The 26,640-nt window shown below is 42.4% G+C and overlaps 1 protein-coding gene across 1 annotated transcript in view; it reads left to right on the forward strand.

The window, feature by feature from the left end:
* The window catches only part of actr5 (actin related protein 5), a 37,500-nt gene extending 14,569 nt beyond the window's left edge, over window positions 1-22,931 (forward strand). The window contains exons 4-9 of the mRNA XM_068000306.1: window positions 3,728-3,945; window positions 8,953-9,135; window positions 15,379-15,504; window positions 16,993-17,141; window positions 18,541-18,673; window positions 22,591-22,931. Of these exons, the coding sequence (XP_067856407.1) occupies window positions 3,728-3,945; window positions 8,953-9,135; window positions 15,379-15,504; window positions 16,993-17,141; window positions 18,541-18,673; window positions 22,591-22,776 (995 nt within the window). The 3' untranslated portion in view covers window positions 22,777-22,931. The remainder of the gene's footprint in view (window positions 1-3,727; window positions 3,946-8,952; window positions 9,136-15,378; window positions 15,505-16,992; window positions 17,142-18,540; window positions 18,674-22,590) is intronic.
* The last annotated feature ends 3,709 nt before the right edge of the window (window positions 22,932-26,640 follow it).

A 26,640-nucleotide genomic window follows, 5' to 3' on the forward strand; every position in this document is an offset into this window, starting at 1 on the left:
CAAGCAGAAGCTGAGCAGTTTCTCTCAATTTGCTAAATATTTGGAAAGAATGACCTTTTATTAGGACTTGAGGCTAAATGGGAAAAATACTTTTCTACTTCCACAGGCTTGACGTAATCAAATAATGTAAATGAACAGGAAAGAGAGAGACCAATGCCAAGCTGAAAGAAATTTAAGACGTACCACATAAGGCAGCAATAACTTCAAAGAAACAACAAGAAAGGGAGGATTCAGATTCATACAAGATGGGGATAGATACAGGAGGTACTGGATAAAATAAGAGAACAATGGAGAGACAATTTTCTTGTTCCTGATTACTATACAGTGATCCCTGTTGCAACGTTTTTGTGTGGAGATGTTGGGCAGGAACAGGATTGGGCTTGGCTGTGATCCCTGCACAGTCGAATACACTGCCAAAACTCATTGTATACTCTTACACATGAAGAACGACCGTTTGGATAAGGTACCAGACTCAGGCGAGGAATAAAAAAAACACAGGTTCTTGCTGAAAGGATTAATTTTCACTTGGCACAAATCCTTAGTCTGATGATCGTCGAGAAACTCCAGTTGTCTTGATCCACTGATCAGAGGGCAGTCAAGATTACTTCCATTACTAAGTTCATCTGTTAAGTAATTTTCAATTATTGAAAGCCTCTGGTCCCAGGGTCAGATAAAGAAAAAGACTCGCACTTATATAACGCCTTTCATGACCTCAGGATGTCCCAAAGCGCTTTACATGAAGTACTTTTGAAGTGTAGTCACTGTTGTAATTTAGGAAACGTAGCAGCTAATTTTGCGCACAGCAAGGTCCCACAAACAGCAGTGTGATACTGACCAGATAATCTTGGTTTTTTTTTTGTGATGTTGGTTATGGGATAAATATTGGCCAGGAAACTGGGGAGAGCTCCCCCGTTCTTCTTCGAATGGTGCCATGGGATCTTTTATGCCCAGCTGAGTGGGCAGACGGGGCCTCGGTTTAATGTCTCATCCGAAGGACGGAACTTCTGACAGTGCAGCGCTCGAGTGTCAGCCTAGATTTGGTGCTCAAGTCTCTGGAGTGGGACATGAACACACAGCCTTCTGACTCAGAGGCGAGAGTGCTACCACTGATGAATGGAAGACATTAACTTTCAAGACATGTAATAAAAAAAAATCGGTGCAGGGACAGACATAAAAGCTTTTGAAACGATGTGTCAGTCCTCACACTAATCAAAGAGAATCAAATATTAGCCTGCACCCCACATCCAAATCTGTTCAATTCTCACCTCTTTGAACATGGGTGTAATAGGCAGTTGACTTCCTTCCTTTCCTTACATGTGTATACATAAAGTATGTATTTTTTAAAAAGATATTTTTGTGCTCATCAGACAAGAGATGTTAGCTTTGGAGAATGGAATATTTTCTACTTTTCATACCCAGTATCAGCATTGAGCGCTCCCAGATTTGGTATGGCACTAGCTGTATAGAATGTAAAGATTCCCCCTACACTTGCCCAATAATTTGCCTTAACCCACAACCTCAGAAAAACATTGTTACCTGCACCGGGAAGTTAAGAAAGTTATGTTGAACCTCTATAAAACACTGATTCGGCCACAACTGGAGTATTGTGTCCAATTCTGGGCACCGCACTTTAGGAAGGATGTGAAGGCCTTGGAGAGGGTGCAAAAAAGATTTACTAGAATGGTTCCAGGGATGAGGGACTTCAGTTATGTGGATAGACTGGAGAAGCTGGAGTTGTTCACCTTAGAGCAGTGAAGGTTGAGAGGAGATTTGATAGAAGTGTTCAAAATCATGACTGATTTAGATAAAGTAAACAAAGAGAAACTGTTCCCTTTGGCGGAAGGGTCGAGAACCAGAGAACACAGATTTAAAGTGATTGGCAAAAGAACCAAAGGCGACATGAGGAAAAACTTTTTTATGCAGCGAATAGTTAAGACCTGGAATGCATTGCCTAAAAGGGTGGTGGCTGCAGATTCAATTGTGGCTTTCAAAAAGAAATTGGATAAATACTTGAAGGGAAAAAATTTGCAGGGCTATGGGGAAAGAGCAGGGAAATGGGACTAACTGGATTGCTCTTACAAAGAGCCGGCACAGGCTCAATGGGCCGAATGACCTCTTTCTGTGCTGTAACAATTCTATGATTCTATGCACCAATATAATGCTTCTATTTCCTGTTTTGGTCATCCATACAACCTTTATAAACAAGACTGGAAACTTATTGCTGATTATGCAGAATAATGGGCAGATTTGTGCTCATTAGAAACTTCATTGAGATGACCAAAACTGATTTAATGTAGGATCCTTACATACAATAATCTGGGTTGGATTTGAACCAGTGTTCCTCACCATATTTTTTTTTAAAGCATAACATACTCAGACTGCCCTGTTTGCATTACACAGGCCTAGCTTATTGTATGTACTACTTGTATATTGTCTTCTTGTGTGACACTTCTGTATTTAAATGGTTAGTTTGCAGTAATGTGAAACAAAATGTGCACTGGTTGTTCTGAATGTAGAACTGAGTGACACGTAGAAAATGCTTGAACAACACACATAATCCTGTCAACATCAAAAGGAGAAAGAAAAAATAATGTTATGGGTAGGAGCCTTCATAAGAAAACGGTTAGATCCTTTCACACCCCCAGAAAAAAAATCAAGTTAATTTTTTTGTTCAACTTTATTGGTTTTATTTATAAAATTAGATATGACAAGAGTGTGAGGGGAAAACTACGCCCCTTTAAATTTATAGTTTTGATGTAGGAAACTATTACACTCAACCACCTCCCCTTGACATTCAGTGGCATTACCCATCGCTGAATCCCCCACCATCAACATCCTGGGGGTCACCATTGACCAGAAACTCAACTGGACCAGCCACACAAATGCTGTGGTTAGTAGAGCAGGTCAGAGGCTGGGTATTCTGTGGCGAGTGGCTCACCTCCTGACTCCCTAAAGCCCCTCCACCACCTACAAGGTACAAGTCAGGAATGTGATGGAATACTCTCCCCTTGCTTCTATGGGTGCAATTCCAACAACACTCAAGAAGTGCAACACCATGCAAGACAAAGCAGTCCGCTTGATCGGCAGCCCATCCACCAGCTTAAACATTCACTCCCTCCGCCATCTGCGTACTGTTGGCTGCAGTGTGTACTATCTATAAGATGCACTGCAGCAAGTTGCCGAGGCTTCTTCAGCAGCATCTCCCAAACCTGCGACTTCTATCACCTAGGACAAGGGTAGCAGGTTCATGGGAACACCATCACCTCGATGTTCCCCGATGTCACGCACCATCCCAACTTGTGCGTAAATTGCCTGTTGTTTCACCATCGCTGGGTCAAAATCCTGGAACTCCCTACTTAACAGCATTGTGTACGTACTTTCACCACGTGGACTGCAACGATTCAAAAAGGCGGCTCACCACCACCTTCTCAAGGACAACCAGGGATGGGCAATAAAGGCTGGCCTTGTCAGCGACACCCATGTCACGAGAATTAATTTTAAAAATAACCCTTCCGTTGCCCCAAATATCAGGAAGAAGAAAAATCTCTCACAAAATGAAAAAGATTAAACAAACCATATTATTATTTCTTGAGGGAGCAGTTATGGAGTTATATGGGAGCGCATGCTTTTGGTTCGAGATGAATAAGCTAAACTCAGACATTTGTGTCTTGAATTCTGAGTCGCAGTTGAAAAATGGTTTTGATGCAAATTATTTACATTTTTGCAGAACTCGACCTGTGGAAGCTCCCGGAGTTCTACGAGAAGAATATGCGCAGGATGCAGTTGCCTTTTAACAACAAACTGCTGGCCAGCACCTTGACGGCAGAGGAGAAGATGGAACGGAGGCAGCAGCAGATTCGCAGGCTGCAGGAGCTCAACGCGCGGCGCAGGGAAGATAAACTACAGCTCGACCAGGAGAGGCTCGAGAGACTGCTCAGTATCCAGGTAAAGGATTAAGAAAGAACGAACTTGCATTTATATGGCACCTTTCACGACTGCAGGACATCCCAAAGCGCTTTACAGCCAATGAAACGCTTTTGAAGTGTAGTCACTGCTGTAATGTAGGGAAACGCGGCAGCCAACTTGCACACAGCAAGATCCCACAAACAACAATGTGATAATGATCAAATAATCTGTGTGTGATGTTAGATTGAGGGATAAATATTGGCCAAGACACTGGGGAGAACTCCTCTGCTTTTCTTTGAAATGGTGCCATTGGATTTTTTACATCGACCTGAGAAGGCAGATGGGGCCTCGGTTTAACGCCTCATCTGAAGGAGGCAGTGCAGAGCCTCCTCAGTACTGCTGTGGACTGTCAGCCTAGATGATATGCTCAAGTCTCTGGAGTGGGACTTGAACCCACTACCTTCTGACTCAGAGGTGAGAGTGCTACCACTGAGCCACAGCTGACAGTTTAATGCCACAGTTGTTAAAGGTGCTTCTACCATATAACATTTAACTTTCTCCTTCTCATTCATTTGTTTGTTTTCCTTCCCATCCATGCCATGCAATATTCCACAAGAGGGTGGCAGAGCTGCTATCAAGATTCTGCCTGTACCATTGGAAAAAAAAGACTTGCACCTTTCATGTCCTCGATGTCCCAAAGCATTTCACAGTCAATAAATGGCTTTTAGAAGCATAGTCACTTTTTTTGGTAGGCAAATGTGGCAGTCAGTTTGTACACAGCAAGGTCCCACAAATAATAATGAGATGAATAATCAGTTAATTTGTTTTGGTGGTGTTGGTGGAGGCCAGGCCAGTAGGAGAACTCCCGGCTTCTCAAGATTGTGCTATGAAATCTTTTACATCTATCTGAATAGGCAGACAGGATCTTGGTTTAATGTCTCATCCCAAAGATGGCACTACTAACAATGTAGCATTCCCTCAGTATCACAACAAAGTGTCGTTTGAAGTAGGTTTGAACTCACATCTTCTGACTCAGGCAAGAGTGCTACCAATTGAGGCAAGCTGATATTTGAAACTTAACATTGCATTTTTTCCATGGCACTACCTTTTGATTTTCAAGGAAGAACGGACAAAATTGGACAATGCAATCCCAAAAACACCAATAAAAAGTTCAAGTTCCCATGTAATAAAAACAGATTTAATCAGTCTTAAACAGACTTAATGTGCTTTAGTGGCCCTGCTTATGACCTTTAATGCAAATGAAGTGGTCATGTCCAAATGGATGTCTTACCAAGCCAAACTAATAACCATTGTCTCCTTTTAATTTTCCCCAGTTAATTAAACCTGAGGGTTCAAAAGTGTTACTGAAATATCTAAGAGCTGCAGTGTGTATTAACCTGGGTGTCAGAGCAACAGGAGGTAACTACTGAATCATTATTTTGGTCTTTTGTCCGCCTGATGATGCCTGGGACTAATTGGATAGCTCTTTCAAAGAGCCGGCACAGGCACGACGGGCCGAATGGCTGCCTCCTGTGCTGTAAGATTCTTTGATCCTCCCCGCTTATGTTTCTGCCTTTTGACCACTGTCACATCATTCCTCATCATGTTCCACATGCTTCTGAATTCCTCACCCTCCTATTTGCTGCATGTGCATCCAAGTGCATGTGAGTGTGTGTCTCTGTCTGTCGCGCTCTCTCTCTCTCTCTCTCTGTGAGCAAGGAGGAACAACGTTGTTTTATAGAAGCAACTGGAACGAGTGAGGTGCACACAGAGCAGTCAGGCAGTGAGAAAAACCTTTCAGTCTAATCAGGCAAATACTTCAAACACTTCATGTAAGTGCAAAGACGGATACTTGAAGCATGTGGACCGAGAATAAGATGCACAATGAACACTTAATAGAGAATAGGACATGCAGTGCATGTTACTCTTTGAAGAAGTAACAGAAAGGGTAGATATGGGTAATGCAGTTAATGTAATATATTTGGATTTTCAAAAGGCCTTCGATAAGGTACTGCATAGTGGACTCATGACTGAGGTCAGGGCATGTGGAGTCAGGGGACAAGTAGCAGGATGGATAGCAAGTTGGCTACAAAACAGAAAACAGAGTAGGGGTTAAAGGTAGTTACTCAGACTGGCAAAAGGTGGAAGTGGTGTTCCACAAGGATCGGTGCTGGGACCACTTTTGTTCACTATTTATATAAACAATTTGGACTTGGGAATCGGAAGTACAATTTCAAAATTTGTGGACGACACCAAATTTGGGGGTATAGTTAAGGAGGACTGCGACAAAGTACAGGAAGACATTAATAACTTGCAAAATGGGCATGTAATTGGCAAATGAATTTCAATATAGATAAATGTGAGGTATTACATTTTGGTAGGAAGACTAAGGGAGCCACATACTCCTTGGAAAATAAGAGTCTAAATGGGATAGAGGAGCCGAGGGGTCTGGGTGTACAGATACACAAACTACTAAAAGTAGCAATGCAGGTTAATAAGGCCAAAAAAAGCAAACCAAGCACTGGGGTTCATTTCTAGAGCGATAGAATTGAAAAGCAGAGAAGTTATGTTAAACTTGTATGGGACCTTAGATAGACCACACTTGGAGTACTGTGAACAGTTCTGATCTCCATATTATAAAAAGGATATAGAGGCACTGGAGAAGGTGCAAAAAAGATTTACTCGGATGATACCAGAACTGAGAGGTTATACCTACCAGGAAAGATTGAGCACGCTGGGGCTGTTTTCTTTAGAAAAGAAGACTGAGGGGTGACCTGATGGAGGTCTTTAAGATTATGAAAGGGTTTGATAGGGTAAACGTAGGGAAGATGTTTCCACTTGTGGGGGAGACCAGAACTAGGGACCATAAATATAAGATAGTCACGAATAAATCTAATAGGGAATTCAGGAGAAACTTCTTTATCCAGAGAGTGTTCAGAATGTGGAACTCGCTACCACAAGGAGTAGTTGAGGCGACTAGTATAGATGCATTTAAGAATAAGCTAGATAAACACGAGAAAGGAATAGAAGGATATGCTGATAAGGTTAGATGAAGTAGGGAGGAGCCTCGTGTGGAGCATAAACACCAGCATGGACCTGTTGGGCCGAATGGCCTGTTTCTGTGCTGTACATTCTATGTAATTCTATGAAATGACGCACGTCGTGTATAATGTGGAAAGGGTCCTGAATGCCTTCTTACACTACTATTTCTATGAAGCCAGTGCTGCAGCTCACAAATAAATCTTGCTTAATCTCTGCAGTGGTGGGAATGAAAAATCATATAATTCATGCAGATGTGCCATATGCTGTTTATAACATTGTAGTTTTTTTGTTCATAATTTTCAATAAAAAAAATTATTATTGAGATGTTGGGAAGTTGTCGAGGAAACTGTGATATGCCATGCGACGGCATCACTCATGTGGAAATGTGATTTATTTTTTCTCCACAATTAAAGGGTCACTGGACGTCTTCTGACAATTTTTTAAAAATGCATTCAGATTTGCTGGTTGGTTGCAGTACTGGTTTTCTGCCACTAGAGGGTAGAGACCGGTTCAATAAATTTTCTTTCAAAAAATATACTTTATTCATAAAATTTGTAGCAAAACATACAATACAGTTGTCATATCACATTCCAAACGTACACAATACAGATTATACAATTTGCAGGTTAAATCAAGTACAGTTCAATGAACACATTGTACATAATTACAGTTCATGACACTCTGGGTGTCTCATTGCATTATACTCAATACAGATTATTGATTACAGGTACATTACAGGTACATTACAAATTTTACATTCTGCCCGGGGGGGGTTTTCCCTGATTGCAGCCCCTCATACAGGAACTTGCACTGTATTCCTGAACCGCACTGGAGAAAAGGGGTTTGTGAGAGCTTAAACATTACTAATTAAACCACTGTTTTTGGCATGTGGGGCAATGGAACTAAAAGATGAGACCAACATTCATTGTTTTATTGTGAAAGAAAAAAACACTTGCATTTGAAAAGTGCTATATAAATGCAAGTTCCTTCTTTCTTTATATAGCGCCTTATTAAATGCTTCAGGGCGCTTTACACAATTAATTACTTTTGGAATGCAGTGATTGTTATGGCAAACACAGCAGCCACTCTGTATCATCAATACCCACAAACAGCAATTAGATGAATGACCAGTTATTTTTTTTTTTGGAGGTATTGGATGAAGGGGAATGTTGACCAGGGCACCGGGAGAGCTCCCTATGGAACTGCATCCAAGTGAGGAGTCAAACTTTGAGGAGGGGGCTTTTCATCTCTGGGAACGAGTTTTGAATGCGGCCTTATACACTGGCTGTGAGAATCATAGGATCATAGAAATTTACGGCACAAAAGGAGGCCATTCGGCCCATCGTGTCTGTGCCGGCCGAAAAAGAGCCATCCAGCCTAATCCCCCTTTCCAGCTCTTGGTCCGTAGCCTTGTAGGTTATGGCACTTCAAGTGCACATCCAAGCACCTTTTAAATGAAATGAGGGTTTCTGCCTATACTACCCTTCCAGGCAGTGAGCCCCAGACCCCTGCCACCATCTGAGTGAAAACATTTTTCCTCAGCTGCCCTCTAATCCTTCTATCAATTACTTTAAATCTATGCCCCCACCCTGGTTTTTGGACGTACAAAAGTGACCATAATTTAGCACCAAAATGGCAATCCCATTCAAATGGGTTGGGTAAAAAACAGAAATGTTAGACTGATGTAATAGAAGGTTTCCTCTGAGTTGTGATTAAGGCCCTTTGTTGGGATACTGCTTTGTTCTGCATCTAACCATGAATGGGCAAACATATGTTTCATTTTCCACCATTGAGATAATTTACCCTGACAGAATGGGGAAGATCTGTATAAACAGCAAGCTTATTCAGTACAATCATAGAATGATACAGCACAGAAGGAGGCCATTCGGCCCATCATGCCTGTGCCTGCTCTTTGAAACAGCTATCCAATTAGTCCCACTCCCCTATCTCTTTCCACATAGCCCAATAATATTGTAATGCAATCCCTGTCTTCATTCCCTTTAGGAGCTTTTGGAAGAAGGCATGACTGAACGATTCAAGCGAGCTCTATTGGAAATGAACATGGATTCTGCAGAGGAACTGCAGTCATACATTAACAAGCTCAGCCTGGTCATTGAGCAGACCAAACAAAAAATCCTGCAGGCAGAGGTGAACGTGGAGGTGGATGTTGTCGACACAAAGCCAGATGTAAGTAGTGACGGTGACGGATCATGTAGTTACTTTCCCTTGAAACTTTTCTGACCGCTACTGAGTATGGTTGCCAGTGCACCCCCTTTTGGCGTGCAGCCATCCTTCGTGTGTAAGGTAGTGTCGACAATCAGTTTGGCTGCGGAGCCCGATCGTGTGCTTGTTCGACGTATGTACATACGCATTTTCTAGCAGGGTTCGATGGATCATAATCAGCAGCTGGAACCTCTGGCTGATTTTTCTTACCCCTAAAGGAAAAGAAAGAACTTGCATTTATATAGCACCTTTCACGACCTCAGGACCTCCCAAAGCACTTTACAGCCAATGAAGTACTTCTGAAGTGTAGTCACTGTTGTAATGTAGGAAACGCGGCAGCCAATTTTGCGCACAGCAAGGTCCCACAAACAGCAATGTGATAATGACCAGATAATTTTTTTTTAGCGATGTGGGTTGAGGGATAAATGTTAACCAGGACACTGGGGAGACCTTCCCTGCTCTACTTTGAAATAGTGCCATGGGATCTTTTACATCCACCTGAGGGCACAAGGGGCCTCGGTTTAGCATCTCATCTAAAAGACGTGACAAAAGTAGTGTCTGAACCCATTACCCAGGCTGAGGTGAGCTAACTTTGCACAGATAGAGGACCTTCTGGTCCCTGTGGCTTCATATCACACCACCCTGTGCATTTACCCATTAAGCCATGGGGGAGCTGGTTCTCTGTCAATCAACTTTTTACATTTCATTTTGCACTGGCTTTGTTCCTACTTGAATTACACAACACAGTTTGGGGCAAATTGTAACCTAGCTCGCCGGACGGGAAGCCCACGGGATTGGGGGGAACACTGGTTTTACACCCCGCCCAATATTGCTCTCCGTCGACTTCAATGGACAGTTAGATTGGGCGGGGTATAAAATCAGTGTTGCAACCGATCTCGTCCGTTTTCCGAAGGGCAGGTTAGGTTAAAATTACCCCCTCTGTGTCAGCGAGAAGCTGAAACCGCTTTGCATCGACACAAAATGAAACTGGCCTGTTACAGTCAAAACCTTATGAGAACAGAGATAGTTTGCCAGCAAATGTTTTGCATGAATTAGGATTTCTGCGAGTTGCAGATGAAACTGGATTGGGAGCATATGAAAGAATGTAAACCTCCACCTTTGGTGTGGCTTGAGATAATTAATTTGTCCTCATGCCAACTACAATTGAGGTGAAGTTAGGTTGTAGGGGCGGTGCTGGATGTCACAGCCACTTTACTTTCATTCAGCCGTGTGAAACTTCAGCAATTGTCCAAGACTTGTATGTTCATTAAAGTTCATTTTGAGCTCTGCTCCTAGCGGTGTAGCCAGAGGCATAGGAGCAGGTTGTCTGATCTGTCGGCCAATATTGTACAACATGAAAGGAGAAACCAAATAACGGGAAAAATGTGTACCTCTAATGGATTAGTTAGTAAATGCATTGCCAAGTGTCCTGGATGGATCAGGAAAGTCCTGGGTTTAGCCCCAGTCTGTGCCGAGTTAGCTGATCTCAGCCTGGTTGGTAGTCAGGCATTACAACTGGTCTCAGCATTTCTGAGCTAGAGAGGTGTAAAGTCAGACAAGGTTCATGATCATTATTAAGTGAACATGTCTGTACAGTCAGGGTGAGATGTGATGGTTTCTTGTCATGGATGAATAGTTGGCCAGCCCTCATTGTCAAGACTCAATCTTATAGTATAGCCACTTGGGAGAGATACCAAAGAGCCCATGGAACCATACCCCAGTATCAGTCATTAACTTCAGGAGAAGAGGGGAGAAAACTGGCAAAGAAAGATAGCGAAAAGTTTTATGGATGAGCATAAGGAAATAGCTTTAAAATCTTTATCCTCTTTCCATTACATGGATACCAAGGAGTCTCTCATTATAGGTTTACTACTAGATCCCACAGCAGCTTTATTTTTATACTAGCGTGTGTTCAGTTAAATTATTTAAGTCTTGGGAACATTCAGTGATGGGAGCTGCGAGTGTATGCAGCTCTGTGTGTCCATGAAGGGTCTAGAGGTAACTAGTGGAGATTGCTGCTGGATGATCTCCAAAAACATCAGGAAGCAGAAAAGAAAACCCCATGACAGCATGTGGCAAAAGATACCTTTGACATTAGTAAACAAGGGCAGGAACATAGGAACAGGAGGAGGCCATTCAGCCCCTCGTGCCTGCTCCGCCATTTGATAAGATCATGGCTGATCTGTGATCTAGCTCCATATACCTGCCTTTGGCCCATATCCCTTAATACCTTTGATGTGGAGATGCCGGTGATGGACTGGGGTTGACAAATGTAAGGAATCTTACAGCACCAGGTCATAGTCCAACAGTTTTATTTGAAAATCACAAGCTTTCGGAGGCTTTCTCCTTCGTCAGGTGAAGTGTGGGATTCCTTGAATGTCACCGCATTTATAGTCAGAGAACAATACCTGGTGATTACAGATAATCTTTCCAACTGCCCGTTGTCAAGGCAATCAAAGTGTTCAGACAGAGAGATGTTACATACAGGACCACCGAATATACAAACGGCCAGAACAAAAGACAGAGAGAGAGAGAGAGAGAAACATCCAAAAGGAAGAGAAAGACAGAGAATGACCCGATGTATTAAAAACAGATAACTTTTTTTCGCTGGTGGGGTTACGTGTAGTGTGACATGAACCCAAGATCCCGGTTGAGGCCGTCCTCATGGGTGCGGAACTTGGCTATCAATTTCTGCTCGACGATTTTGCGTTGTCGTGTGTCTCGAAGGCCGCCTTGGAGAACGCTTACCCGAAGATCGGTGGCTGAATGTCCTTGACTGCTGAAGTGTTCCCCGACTGGGAGGGAACCCTCCTGTCTGGCGATTGTTGCGCGGTGTCCGTTCATCCGTTGTTGCAGTGTCTGCATGGTCTCGCCAATGTACCATGCTCCGGGGCATCCTTTCCTAACGTATGAGGTAGACAACGTTGGCCGAGTCACAGGAGTATGAACCATGTACCTGGTGGGTGGTGTCCTCTTGTGTGATGGTGGTATCTGTGTCGATGATCTGGCACGTCTTGCAGAGGTTGCCGTGGCAGGGTTGTGTGGTGTCGTGGACGCTGTTCTCCTGAAAGCTGGGTAATTTGCTGCGAACGATGGTCTGTTTGAGGTTGGTTGGCTGTTTGAAGGCGAGTAGTGGAGGTGTGGGGATGGCCTTAGCGAGGTGTTCGTCGTCATTGATGACATGTTGAAGGCTGCGGAGAACATGGCGTAGTTTCTCCGCTCCGGGGAAGTACTGGATGACAAAGGGTACTCTGTTGGTTGCGTCCCGTGTTTGTCTTCTGAGGAGGTCTATGCGATTTTCCGCTGTGGCCCGTCGGAACTGTCGATCGACAAGTCGAGCGTCATATCCCGTTCTTATGAGGATAATACCTTTGGTTGCCAAAAAGCTATCTATCTCAGATTTAAATTTAGCAATTGAGCTAGTATCAATTGCCGTTTGCGGAAGAGAGTTCCAAACTTCTACCACCCTTTGTGTGTAGAAATGTTTTCTAATCTCGCTCCTGAAAGGTCTGGCTCTAATTTTTAGACTGTGCCCCCTACTCCTAAAATCCCCAACCAGCGGAATTAGTTTCTCTCTATCCACCCTATCTGTTCCCCTTAATATCTTATAAACTTCGATCAGATCACACCTTAACCTTCGAAACTCTAGAGAATACAACCCCAATTTGTATAATCTCTCCTCGTATCTTAACCCATGAAGTCCGGGTATCATTCTAGTAAACCTACGCTGCACTCCCTCCAAGGCCATTATGTCCTTCCGAAGGTGCAGTGCCCAGAACTGCTCACAGTTCTCCAGGTGCGGTCTAACCAGGGTTTTGTATAGCTGCAGCATAACTTCTGCCCCCTTGTACTCCAGTCCTCTAGATATAAAGGCCAGCATTCCATTAGCCTTCTTGATTATTTTCTGCACCTGTTCATGACACTTCAATGATCATGTACCTGAACCCCTAAGTCCCTTTGGACATCCACTGTTTTTAACTTTTTACCATTTAGAAAGTACCCTGTTCTATCCTTTTTTGATCCAAAGTGGATGACCTCACATTTGTCTACATTGAATTCCATTTGCCACAGTTTTGCCCATTCACCTAATCTATCAATATCGCTTTGTAATTTTATGTTTCCATCTACACTGCTTACAATGCCACCAATCGTTGTGTCATCGGCAAACTTAGATATGAGACATTTTATGCCTTCATCTAAGTCGTTAATAAATATTGTGAATAATTGAGGCCCCAAGACAGATCCATGCGGGACTCCACTAGTCACATCCTGCCAATGTGAGTACCTACCCATTAGGAAGCAGTGCTAATGCCAGTGGCACCATGCTTAGGTAAAATGCATGAGTTTGTCCCCAAATTTCTTGCTGCCGGTGTTTGAGATTTCCCATGATATCAACAGTGTCAAAAATCTACCCCCACAGGAGTTGCCAACTTCACTAATCATAAAGTAAGAGTTTTCTGTTTTGATTTTGCAAAAGAGAGATTACGAAGGAAATGTAGCGAAGAAAAGGGAGAGGCAAATGAGTATTTATAATAAAATTTCGTGTCTGTTGTGACCATCGGTTACATCATGGCCACTGAGTCTGTCAGTTTTCCTTTTCCTCATTACAAAGTGTTACATAGAATGTACAGCACAGAAACACAGGCCATTCAGCCAACTGGTCTATGCCGGTGTTTATGCTCCTCCCTCCCTACTTCATCTAACCCTATCAGCGTATCCTTCTATTCCTTTCTCCCTCATGTGTTTATCTAGCTTCCCCTTAAATGCATCTACGCTAGCTGCCTCAACTACTCCTTGTGGTATCGAGTTCCACGTTCTAACTACTCTGTGGGTAAAGAAGTTTCTTCTGAATTCCCCATTGGATTTATTGGTGACTATCGTATACTTATGGCCCCTAGTTCTGGTTTCATTGTTTGAGTCTCTAGGATTTCTCCTTTCCAATTGGTTATTTTCTGCTTCTATTATTGACCAATTTCAATTTTCTCCCCAATCAGATTCCACCAAAAAATGATTCTATCCAAATTCCAGTTTAAAAAAATTGAGATACAGCCACTGTGACAGTTCCTCACTCTCCCTACTTATATTCCTAAAGATGGAATAAAAAATACATGGAAAACTCACAAAAAAAATGGTGACAAACTTAATCGTAAATATGGCTCCAACAACTTCCCTGTTCTCGCCTCCTAACTTGCCCTGAATATCTTACACTCAGTGTACAACCCCCCTCCGATATTCCACATATCTGGAGGCTCAGTGCATGGTCCCTATTGTAAGCAAACAAAGTACACGTGCATGCTTATCATCTCAGATATAAAAGACTTCAATTCACAAGTGCCACTACATGGCTGGAGTTCCAGTGCATGTGTAAAGGAGAGAGATACTCTCTTGAGGGAGAGAGCATGAGAGGGATGAAGAGTGAGAGAGATACTCTTCAGAACCTGGTTGAAGAAGGGGCAAGAAGAGAAACAATCACTTGGAATTTGGGACAGAGAGCGGGACCAACTTCAGAAGGAGAAGGAAGAAAAGAGTGGAAGAGACCCTGTTTGTACGGCTGGTGAGAAGAGAGAGCGGATACTTCTGGGGGTGGAGCGAGAACCCATTGACAGTGGAAGACCTGTTTAAGGGAGTGGGGAGAAAGAGACACACCGTGTTGAGTGTGGGAGGGAGGAGGAGAGAGAGAAACCCTGCTATAGGGGGCACTTCCATTTCTGCTGGAAGTGGAAGGACGGTTGCTGTCAGGGCTTAATGGGCCCACAATGTAATACAGCATTTCCCCTCCCCATTCACCATGAACAAAGCCATGGGAAAACCATTAGTGTATCAAGCTAAAGTTGTGGGTTCCCCCTGATGCCCTAGTGAGTGAGTGCACAGCATGGTCTATTACTGAGCTGCAGAGATGAGGACGGTCCCAGATTGAATTCCTGAATCGTGCTGAGTTAGCTGATTTTATACACAGTACCAGATGTGAGTGAATTCTTACCTTTTACCTGATCAATCTGAAAAACCTCCACAGTATCAAAATATCAATGCTTACCTTTTTTTACCCCCATGTAGTACTTGACACTAAGAATGCATAAACCATACAGTACTGGTTGTGCTTGGTGGAAGGTAAATTAATTGGAGGTGTTGGGGAGGGGAGTTTGAGAGCCTTTACCCAAAGGTGTACTGTACTTCATTTCCAACTTGTAATGATTGCATTGTCAACAGGTTTCCGATCTGGATCAAGTGCTGAGTTGTGACCAGTCAATGGATGACTTGGAAGGGGTGAATGAGCTGGACCAGCTTTTTCCTGAATATCAGAGTGACTTTGGGAAACAAAGCAACGTAGTTCAGGTACAGTTTCTGACGGCCCCTCTGTGAAGATGAAGCCCTCAATTCTACATAGCTACATTGCATTAACGTTTTCAAACAAAAATCTAGAGCACTAACACAATGGTTTGAGAATAAAAATATGCGTGGAGAAATTTATTTTCATATTAAAAAGTCCTTCTGTACGTTCTTGGAGTTTTGGCAAGTTACATATCGAACAATGGATACCTGGATGTTAAGTCACAAACTGTAATCTAATTGAGGGCTTCAGATTGTTTATGTATAGATTAATGAAGATAAGATTACTGCCTTGAACTAACTGTACAGTGTTTTTGATCTGATGCATAGTCCAGATGTTTAGCTGTTAATTTGACCATGACAAGCTATTTCACCTTGTCCAGAACAGTAGAAGCAGAGGACACGGCCTGCGCTCGAAGGGGGTTAATTCAAACTTAATCTGCGGACACATTATTTCAGTGAGTGAGTAGTCGATCTATGGAGCAGGGTACCCGGGGGAGACGTTAGAAGCAGTTAGTATTGATTCATTCAAATGCAAATGAGAGAGATTTCTTTCAGAAAATAACATTTTGGGATACAGCATATGGGTAATTTGAGACATGATGTGGTGAGTGTAGCATGCTTGGGAGGAACAGGTGACTGGACTTATAGTTCGCATAGCTCTCCACCACTGGGGTTTTCCTCGCATCCTGTTTGGGTCTGTCCAAGACTAATTGATAGAGATTGATTGCAATGATTGCAACTCCATTATCGTTGTATCAGGCCACTACCAGGATGGTAAAAGGCGAACTAGATGGACCTTAGTCTTTTTCCGTCTAGCAGTTCCTATGTTCCTTTAAGGTCACTGGTCGGGCAGTCCCTATGGGGAAGTGGTCTAAATAGCTGCATCCTGTGATCATTGAGAGACTAATTACTGTTCCTTTTGAAAGTTTTTCTAGATTAATAGCTATTTGGTTCCTCTTTTTGAGAAGAGCCCAAGTTATTCAAGGTCAGGAAAGCCAGCAGGAAATGTTTGGCTTTCCCTTTTTGTACACTTTAAAAAAAATACAACCATGATTTGTTGGTGTTTGTCACGATGTGTGACATCCAAAGTACATCAGACATGTCTCAAAATTTTTACATATATACTGCGAATTTCAAGTGATTGCATGCAGTTTTGAGCATTTTCTTGCTGACGGCAGCTCTCTGTGCAGATGCCAGTGAACGGCTTGCTCTGTTTCATTGACGTTTGCAGTCATTAATCTTTCAGATTTATACTCCCCGGTTTATTCACATCTGAGGTAGCTTGCTTGAGATTGAGAAATCTGATGTGTCAAAAATTGTCGTAGAAGAACCCATAACAGCATCAAATCAGTGTATCAATGTGCCATGACACTGAGCTGTGCGCTTAGTAAATATGTACCATGTGAACTAGTGAATTCATTGAAAGGATAATAATTTCATGATACACTATAATTAATGCTTTGTTTTTACAAATTCCACCTTTTGATTCAGCCAATTGGACAGATGTTCAACCTAGCCGAATACCATCAGCTACATCTGGGCAGTGAGCGAATCCGAGTTCCCGAAATTCTGTTCCAGCCGTCTTTGATAGGAGAAGAGCAGGCCGGGATAGCAGAAACCCTGCAGTATGTCCTGGATAGGTATGTCCTTCAGGATTCTTTGAACAGTTTGCTCATATTTGGCGACTAACCCGTTTACTTCCAAGGTACTCACGGCCAAAACTATAAACTGCACTTCCTCCTCTTCTGCCATGCCTCTATCACAATCTCTGCAATAACTGTCTTAGTGAATGATGAGTTATGACAAGGCCAGCAGCACAGCTAATGTTTACATTGGTGAACTTCTTCGTGAAGTGGTGGAATGCGGGTTCATGCCACCAATTACCCACATTGGCCAGTTAAGGAGAGATATGTGTCCTCACCGTGTTGAAATCAAGACTAATCGTACAGCCTCTTATTTTAACCCATTCTAGCTCAGGTCCTTAGAACTTATTGCCCTCAGTTTTCTTCTCTTCCTCTTACAATCTCCAGGCCTTTAAAGGTGAAACATCAGGCCTACCAGAGTGGAGGCATTGGACAATATATTGCTCTTCTGATACATTTTAAAAAAAAAAGTCACTTTGAAAAATAATCAGGGTGTAAGTCAAGCAGCCCAGAGTATCATACATCTACCATCTTACAATTTTACATATTGATGCAAGCACCCTGGTGCTTTGTGTCGGCTCTATGTATTTCGACGATCAAGGTCGGCATACAAATTCAAAGACCTAGGGGAAAAAATGGGTCATCACTGCTCTTGGCTGAATGGAGGCTGGTGAGTTTATTTTTCATAGCTCATTTAACTGCACAGGACACATGCATCAGGAGTTGACAGCCCTATAGTAGTGCAAAAGTGCCTATGAATAAGCAGAAGATTGAATCTGCAGGTAAGGGACTGAAATTACTTGGCTAGGTGTCCATTCCGTTCGTTGACATTGATCCAGAAATGACATCAATTACATAACCCAGGACTTGGCATTCATTTCTAAGTTATATTTTTTAAAAATTTGTTCATCCTCATTCATTCCTTCAGCTTGTATAAACCGGGATTTACAGGTATAACAGCTAAAATATCTCCACAAGCACCTAGACAGAACAGTGGGCCAAAATGTAGGCTTTTCACTTCCGAGATGTGCATTAAAATCCAGCTGAGACGGGCAAAGAGGGGCATGTAATTCTACAATGTAAATTTGTCACTGTGATTCCCCACATGATGAGTTCCTGGTCTCGGCCACGCTGTCAAATGAGTTGAGATATGGTTGGGCAAGCTAGGGGGTGAGAACTGCAAGATGAGTTAACCCAAGCATACCTTCTGGCGGCCAGTTGAAGAACAACCTTGGCCGAGGTCCAGGAGCAGGCTGCCTGCCAACCTGTCCCACTGCCATTATTGAGTGTGGCATGGCCGTGGAGAGCTGGGCTGAAGAAGAACTAAAAAAGTGTATAGAAAAGGGCTAACTTTTTTGGTTTTTGTGCTAAAAATAAGTTTGCTTTAATTCTGTAGATATCCTAAAGAGCAGCAGAATGAACTTGTACAAAATGTATTCCTTACTGGTGGAAACATCCTATATCCTGGGATAAAGACTCGGATGGAGAGAGAGCTACTTGCCATGAGGCCATTTCAATCCTCTTTCCAGGTACTCAGAATTCAAAGTAATGTTTAGCTGGATTTGGGGGGGTGGGTGGCGAAGAGGGGTACAGTAATGACTGATATGAAAAAGTTTTTGACAAGGTAGGTAAAGGCAGTGCTACATTTCTGAATGTGGAAAGGTGACAAGATGAATCCTTTTCAGTGCTATCCTCGCTTAGACTAGTTCACTGGACGCTTGGCTTGTTGGCATCAGCACATTTTAAAGAAAAGCTAGAAGGACCTTCCTTCATATTATTGAATGGTGCCTACAGCATGGGATACAAACCAGACCCCTGACTCTCCACTAGTTACTTGCCCCCCTTTTCAGTGTGTCACCTTCTGCTTTCTTTTGCTAAGGTAGTTTTCATTCCAGATAACTCATTTTCTATTAATTCCATGACCAATGATTTTTCAAAAGCTTCATATGCAGAAATTTAGCAAAAACTAATTCAGCCTTTTAGCTAGTCGGTGGGGTAGGGAAGAGCTACAAAGAAACAGTTCGGGGAAGCATGAAGGATTGAAAATAAAGGATATTTGTGAACTGCTGTATTTTGTTTTTCTGTTTGCCTATATTGGAAAATTTTAAATAAAAATTAATCTTTGATTTGCGTGGGGGCTAAGGGACCCTATATACATTACTGGAGAATTCACTTTTTCAGACATTCACAGATCTGACAACTATAATGGACTAACGTGGGTCTGGAAAATCAATTATGGAATAATACATACATATAATCTGTAGTCTAATCCAGGGGTACTTGGTTTCACTGAAGTCCACTTTTCAAAAATGTTAGTGTGCATTGGGTTCTAATCTAAGTTATTACTCATAGAATCATAGATCATTGAAATTTTAGCACAAAAGGAGGCCCTACACTGGAGCAACTACTCTAATCCCATTTCCCTGCTCCTTCTCTATACTCTTTAATATATTTCTTCAAACGTTTATCTAATTCCCTCTAATAATATTGCAATTGGGCATCAGTAGCCACTTGTGGTAAATCATTCATCTTTGACTGTTGTACGTAAGAAAGAATGAACTTGCTTTTATATCCATTATGGTTGTCAGATCTGTGAATATCTGAAAAAATGAATTCTCCAGTAATGTATATAGGGTCCCTTAGCCCCCATGCAAATCAAAGATTAATTTTTATTTAAAATTTTCCAATACAGGCAAACAGAAAAACAAAACAATACCGCAGTTCACAAATATCCTTCATGCTTTCCTGAACTGTTTCTTTGTAACTCTTCCCTACCCCACCGACTAGCTAAAAGGCTGAATTAATTCTTGCTAAGTTAAATTTAGACCTCATCATGGCTTCAGGATATCCCAAAGCACTTCGCAGCCAGTGAATTACCTTTAAGACCATAAGAAATAGGAGCAGGAGTAGGCCATACGGCCCCTCGAGCCTGCTCCGCCATTCAATAAGATCATAGCTGATCTTCTATTTCAACTCCACTTTCCCGTCCTATCCCCATATCCCTTGATTCTCTTAGTGTCCAAAAATCTATCGATATCAGCCTTGTATATACCCAATGACTGAGCATCTACATCCCTCTGGGGTAGAGAATTCCAAAGATTCACAATCCTCTGAGTGAAGACATTTTTCCTCATCTCAGTCCTAAATGGCCGACCCCTTAACTTGAGACTATGCCCCTAGTTCTTGACTCTCCAGTCCAGGGGAAACAGCCTCTCAGCATCTACCCTGTCAAGCCCTCTAAGAATTGTATCCGTTTCAATGAGATCACCTCTCATTCTTCTAAACTCCAGAGAATATAGGCCCATTCTACTCAATTTCTCCTCATAGGACAACCCTCTCATCCTAGGAATCAATCTAGTGAACATTTGTTGCACCCTCTGTAAGGCAAGTATATCCTTCCTTAGGTAAAGAGACCAAAACTGTACATAGTACTCCAGGTGTGGTCTCACCAGAGCCCTATATTATTCCAGCAAGACCGCCTTACTCTTGTACTCCAACCCCCTTGCAATAAAGGTCAACATACCATTTGCCTTCCTAATTGCTTGCTGTACCTGCACGTTAACTTTCTGTGATTCGTGTACAAGGACACCCAAATCTCTCTGACTACCAACATTTCTTAGTCTCGTGCCTTTTAAAAAATATTCTGCTTTTCTATTCTTCCTACCAAAGTGGATAATTTCACATTTCCCCACATTATACTCCATCTGCCATCTTCTCGCCCACTTCTCTGGTGCAGTCACTTATGTAGGCAAACTTGGCAACCAGTATGCATAGAGCAAGGTCCAAATGATGAGATGAATGACCAGTTAATTTGATTTTGATGGTATTGATTGAAGGGTAAATGTTGGCCAGTTCACTGGGAGAACCTCCTGCTATCTTTGAAGAGTTACATGAGATTGTTTATTTGGACAGACACTATGGCAATACGATCGTATGAGTAACTTTTCACTGTGACAATAACAATCTCCACAGATGAAATTGATTGTCCACAGATGAAATTGATTGCCAGGCATCAAACACCCCTGTTTCACAGGCCTAAGCAGCAATTAAACGCAAGGATTTCCAAGCCTATTAGTTTGATATGTACCTGCTGCTTTTAGATTGCCATTTTTACAAAAGGAATACTTTTCCTTGTGTGTGTACCTGATTGGGAGCATGTCGTTCCAACTGCTGGACACAAACCTTTAACCAGTTTTCAAATGTTACTAATTTTTAGCAGTATTGTACTTTTAAGAATAGGCTCAATGTAGACTTTGACTTCATATCTATTAGCCGCCTTGCTATAACACATAGGACAATATATCGACACCATAACTCTCTCCTCAGCATTAACAGTTTACTTACCGTCACAGCTTCTTTGTTTTGGTTGGAGTTGAGCAGGTGGCACCATGGGGCATGGATTGTATGGGAACTGTACACAAAGTATCACAATTGTGTGGGACAGGCTGGATGGACCAGAGGTTCTTTTCCTGTCCGTCACTGTTCGTAGATACCATGGGGTAAGTGAGGTTCAGAGGCAGTGGCCGTGGTGAAAAAAGCAGCTGGGAGTAGCCAATGACTTGCATGTATTTCTATGATTGGTTACCAAGCGGCACCCCACTGAGCTTGGTCAGTATTTGCGCAACAAAAATGAAAGGTATGTAGATCTCCACAGAGGCTTTTACTTCCCTTTTGTCTAGATTCCCCGTGCTATGCATTTTCACCAGCCGAGAGAACAGGCTTCAAGGGCTATGCCTATGTCTGTATAGCTGGCCATCAGAAAATACATGAGAGCACCTCGGGATAGCAGTTACCTTTGTTTCCCCTCTTCCTTGCTGTTGGACAGCCATTTGGTTTCCGCTCAAAACTTCTCCATCGTGATGTGGACAGATTTCTAAGTGATCTCTTTAGTAGTGTGATTGAGATCAGGAACATGTATCTGTGTCCTCTGTAGCACAATGCATTGAATTTCTGATGTGTGGTATAACTGTGTTCATTCACGGTATTTTTTTGAAAAGGGGGTGATTTTTTGTGCTAATCAAGATGGGAGATTTTAGTACTTGGGAATGGAACATTTTTATAATAATTGCAATCAGTCTCTGTGTCAACCAGTCCTAGGTGTGATTGAGATTGCCGACTTATTGCTGAACTGGGTTCAGACTATCCCAGACTCCTTTCTTCTTAAAACCCTAACAATAAGCAGAGGCATGAGGCTTTTGTTTCATCATTATGAGCAAGTTTGGAAGCCAAGTCTTTGGAAGTGAAAAGAGTTCATCTCAAACACTGAGCCATCCAAGTTCAGTTTTATCTTCTGGAAACTATGAAGAGAAGGGAGGTGATCCGGTAGCTATATATCACCATTAATTAGTACTTATAAAGTTACCATTCCCCTTTGAGACACTTCTTCTTTATTGGGATTAATGAGCAGAAATATTGTATATTGATATGGGCCCCTCATGTCTTTCAGGTGACCATTGCTTCCAATCCTGTGCTGGATACCTGGTTTGGTGCACGTGATTGGGCTGTTGAGTACAAGGATCAAGCTGAGGGCTGGATAACTTTGGCTGACTATGAAGAGAAGGGAGGAGAGTACTTAAGTGAACATGCTGCTTCAAATGTTTACGTGCCAATGAGCCTTGCAAAACCAACTTAAGAGCACTGACAAATCAAAGGATTTCAGGACAGATTCAGTTCTTAATATTTCTTTTGCAGGAAGAAAGAAAAACATCTATTTTGAATTGATGAAAAGATTCAAACTTCTGAGTGTATTAGAGAGTGTACAAAATAAATATGTTTTTTTTAATACTGTTCTCCTCTTGCAAGTTGTCTATCACTAGTACATCATCATCTATTCAGGAATGTGAGACATTTTTTGACTCCTAAGGCCAACCAAGACGAGGCGTAGTTTGAGCAGGATAAGAAATATATGGACCTGGTTTTTCCCTTCTCATGAGATGGAATTCGTCATGATTGCTGTTCGTCGCAACAGGAGCCAAGAACGGATGAAACTCAGCCAGCTGAATTCAGATGTGTTTGCATGATGGGTATCCCTGAGATACTCTACCTCCCTATCCCTGGTGTTGTGATTCATGAGCCACAAGCCCACTGCCATTCATGGAAGTTTAATTGCTTACAAAATTGAGATTTTGTTCAGCAACTCCGTTGATCATTCATCTGTAGGTCTTGGACACAGTTCTGAAGGTTCACAATACGTGTAGCGAGATCCCCTTGCATTTAAAAATGGGGAAAATGGAGCTTCATACCCAGACTTCAAATCAAAAGGCATGCTTTAGCTATTATTTTAGATTCACCTCCCATTTTGAATATTATCATTTACTGTAGTAATCCCTCTTTGCAAGAGGCATAATACAGTAAACCTTTACAGAGCTATCAACATCACAAAAATGTTCCTATTCAGCAATATTTACTTAGAGTGCAAGCCGCAAACATTTATGGTTCTGTTTATTTCATGCATTAAAATAGGTTGCTTTTTTATTTATTTATTTTCTTCCCATTTTCTCTGCTTTTTTAATGGCACGGACTTTCTCTGCGGCACATTTTGCACCACCATTTGGTTCCCAAGTGGCAATCCTTTATGCATGAGCCTAGATAGTGAGCGTTCTACAAAAATATATTTTCCAGATAGCAATCCTGGGCTGAAACACTGACTTGATTTTTCACTCTCTAGACTATGAGGTGCTTAGTACTCCTAACTGTTGCCATAGAGACCTTAGAAAAGGTCATTAGAGATTGGGCAAAATTTGGAGAGGATGGATGAGTGGACGATGGGCTTTTTGAGGAGGGTTGGTGAAGGCAGATTTTAAGGGGCAGAGGGGTGTGTGAACAGTGCCTAAGCAAAGGGAGTCCTTACCAAAGTTGGCAAGCATAGGGCCCAAGGATGAGGGGATTGAGAGAGCAGGTGGCTGGTCTCATGGAAGAGATGTGCAGAGGGATAGGGGATCAGAGGTGAGTTGGGCAGGTGATCAAGAAGGCCAACGGAATGTTGGCTTTTATTGCTAGGGGGATAGAATATAAAAACAGGGAGGTATTGCTGCAGTTATATAAGGTATTGGTGAGACCGCACCTGGAATACTGCATACAGTTTTGGTGTCCATACTTAAGAAAAGACATACTTGCTATCGAGGCAGTACAAAGAAGGTTCACTCGGTTAATCCCGGGGATGAGGGGGTGGACATATGAGGAGAGGCTGAGTAGATTGGGACTCTACTCATTGGAGTTCAGAAGAATGAGAGGCGATCTTATTGAAACATATAAGATTGTGAAGGGGCTTGATCGGGTGGATGCGGTAAGGATGTTCCCAAGGATGGGTGAAACTAGAACTAGGGGGCATAATCTTAGAATAAGGGGCTGCTCTTTCAAAACTGAGATGAGGAGAAACTTCTTCACTCAGAGGGTAGTAGGTCTGTGGAATTTGCTGCCCCAGGAAGCTGTGGAAGCTACATCATTAAATAAATTTAAAACAGAAATAGACAGTTTCCTAGAAGTAAAGGGAATTAGGGGTTACAGGGAGCGGGCAGGAAATTGGACATGAATTTAGATTTGAGGTTAGGATCAGATCAGCCATGATCTTATTGAATGGCGGAGCAGGCTCGAAGGGGCCGATTGGCCTACTCCTGCTCCTATTTCTTATGTTCTTATGTTCTTATGTGATTGACTTAGGATTACTCGGGAGAACAGGGAGGTGGTGGCAGAGAATGCTGCATGGATGATTCCACTCTTGGAGAAGAAGAAATCCATGAGCCCAATGTACCTAGTATTGGGAGGTGAGGGTGGAGGGAGCAGGGAAAAGGGGTTTAAAGAAGTGGTTTGTCATGGAGATAAAAGAGCCTTGGGTTGTCCTTCCTTCAAAATCTTGCTAGGAGTAGTAGGATTTGGCTAAGGAGAAGGAGACACCATAATGCTTAATATGATCGAGCCAGTTCTGATAATGAATGACGGCACCAGTCATGTGCCAGATATGCTCAAGTTTGCAACTTCAGGCACAAGGGAATGAAGATGATGATTGTATCAAAGGAAATCGCAGGGGTGGGTAATGGTGAGTGATTTGGTGGGAACGATGCCATTGAAGGCAGAGGCAAGGGAGCAGTTCAGCAAGTCAAGGACAAGGTATTGTAAAGGGTGGAGGGCCAGAGAAGAGGGAGTTGGGAGTTTGAGGCTGAATTAGTGAAGGATCTGGGAGGAATCTTTTCCCAGAAGGTGAAGGGTGAGGGTAGTGGGGTTGGTAAAAAGCAGGGGTGTGGGTAATAAAACAGACAAAGAGGTGATCAGAAATAGCCTCATTGGTGATAGAAATCTCAGGCTCAAACATTTAGATAATATTCCTGGTTGGGCTTTGACTATTTCCTAATGAGGATCTTAATTTAGTTCTTCAGATATTTACGTATCCACTGTTCAAACCTCATCGAATGGGAGTTTATTTCTAGCATGGCTAATTCACTGTTCGTTAGCAGTGGTTTTAACTGGTAGTTAGTGAACTGTAGTCCCTCACTGTAGAACAGCCATATTTCATTTGGCATTCTGAAGGGGAAGTATTGAGTTACATCGAAACTACAGCACCGAAACAGGCCATTTGGCCCAAATGGTCTATGCTGGCGTTATGCACCACACAAGCCTCTTCCCTCCCTACTTCATCTAACCCTATCAGGATACCCTTCTATTCCTTGCTCCCTCATGCTTATCTAGCTTCCCCTTAAATGTATCTATGCTATTTGCCTCAACTATTCCTTGTGGTAGCGTGTTTCACATTCTTACCACTCTTAGGGAATTCAGGGGAAACTTCTTTACCCAATTGGATTTATTAGCGACTATTTTATATCTAAGACCTCGAGTTTTGCACTCACCCCACTAGTGGAAACATTTTCTCTACGTCTACCCTCTCAAACCCTATGCATTCCCCACACATCACAATCTGACCCTTCCACCCTAATGTAACTTCAAATTGAAAGGAACTAATGCAATTGCTCAAATCTGGGGGCATTATACGACACAAGACTAGGAGACCTCGGAGTACCACCTATCTGCAGTGTCTTTAACATTTTCATGTGTGTTTAGCATATGCTTTCCCAGAACCTACAACAACGAAGTGCATTTTGTATAATGCCTTTAATGTAGCAAAATGTCCCAAGGTGCTGTCCAACAGCGTTATTAAACAAAATTTGGCACCATGCCACATAAGGAGATATTAGGACAGGTGACCAAAAGCTTGGTCAAAGAGGTAGGTTTTAAGGTGCGTCTTAAAGGAGGAAAGGTGGCGAGACAGAGGGAGGGAATGCCAGATGTATGGCCTAGGCACATGAACGCATAGCCATATCCCTACAGTGTATCAAAGAATGAAGACCCTACCAAGCAGGTAATCTATCCGTTGCCACAGCAAGCCCATTCCTTTCATGAATGAAAGATGAAAAAAAAAGATTTTAAAATATCATGAAAGAAATAGGAATAAAAGAAACATATGGTAGAGTAATTCCTGCCCCCAGGGTAAAAAGCTTGAGCAGCA

This window comes from Heptranchias perlo, chromosome 19 (assembly GCF_035084215.1).
Source record: "Heptranchias perlo isolate sHepPer1 chromosome 19, sHepPer1.hap1, whole genome shotgun sequence".
In the NCBI taxonomy this organism is placed as follows: Eukaryota; Metazoa; Chordata; class Chondrichthyes; order Hexanchiformes; family Hexanchidae; genus Heptranchias; species Heptranchias perlo.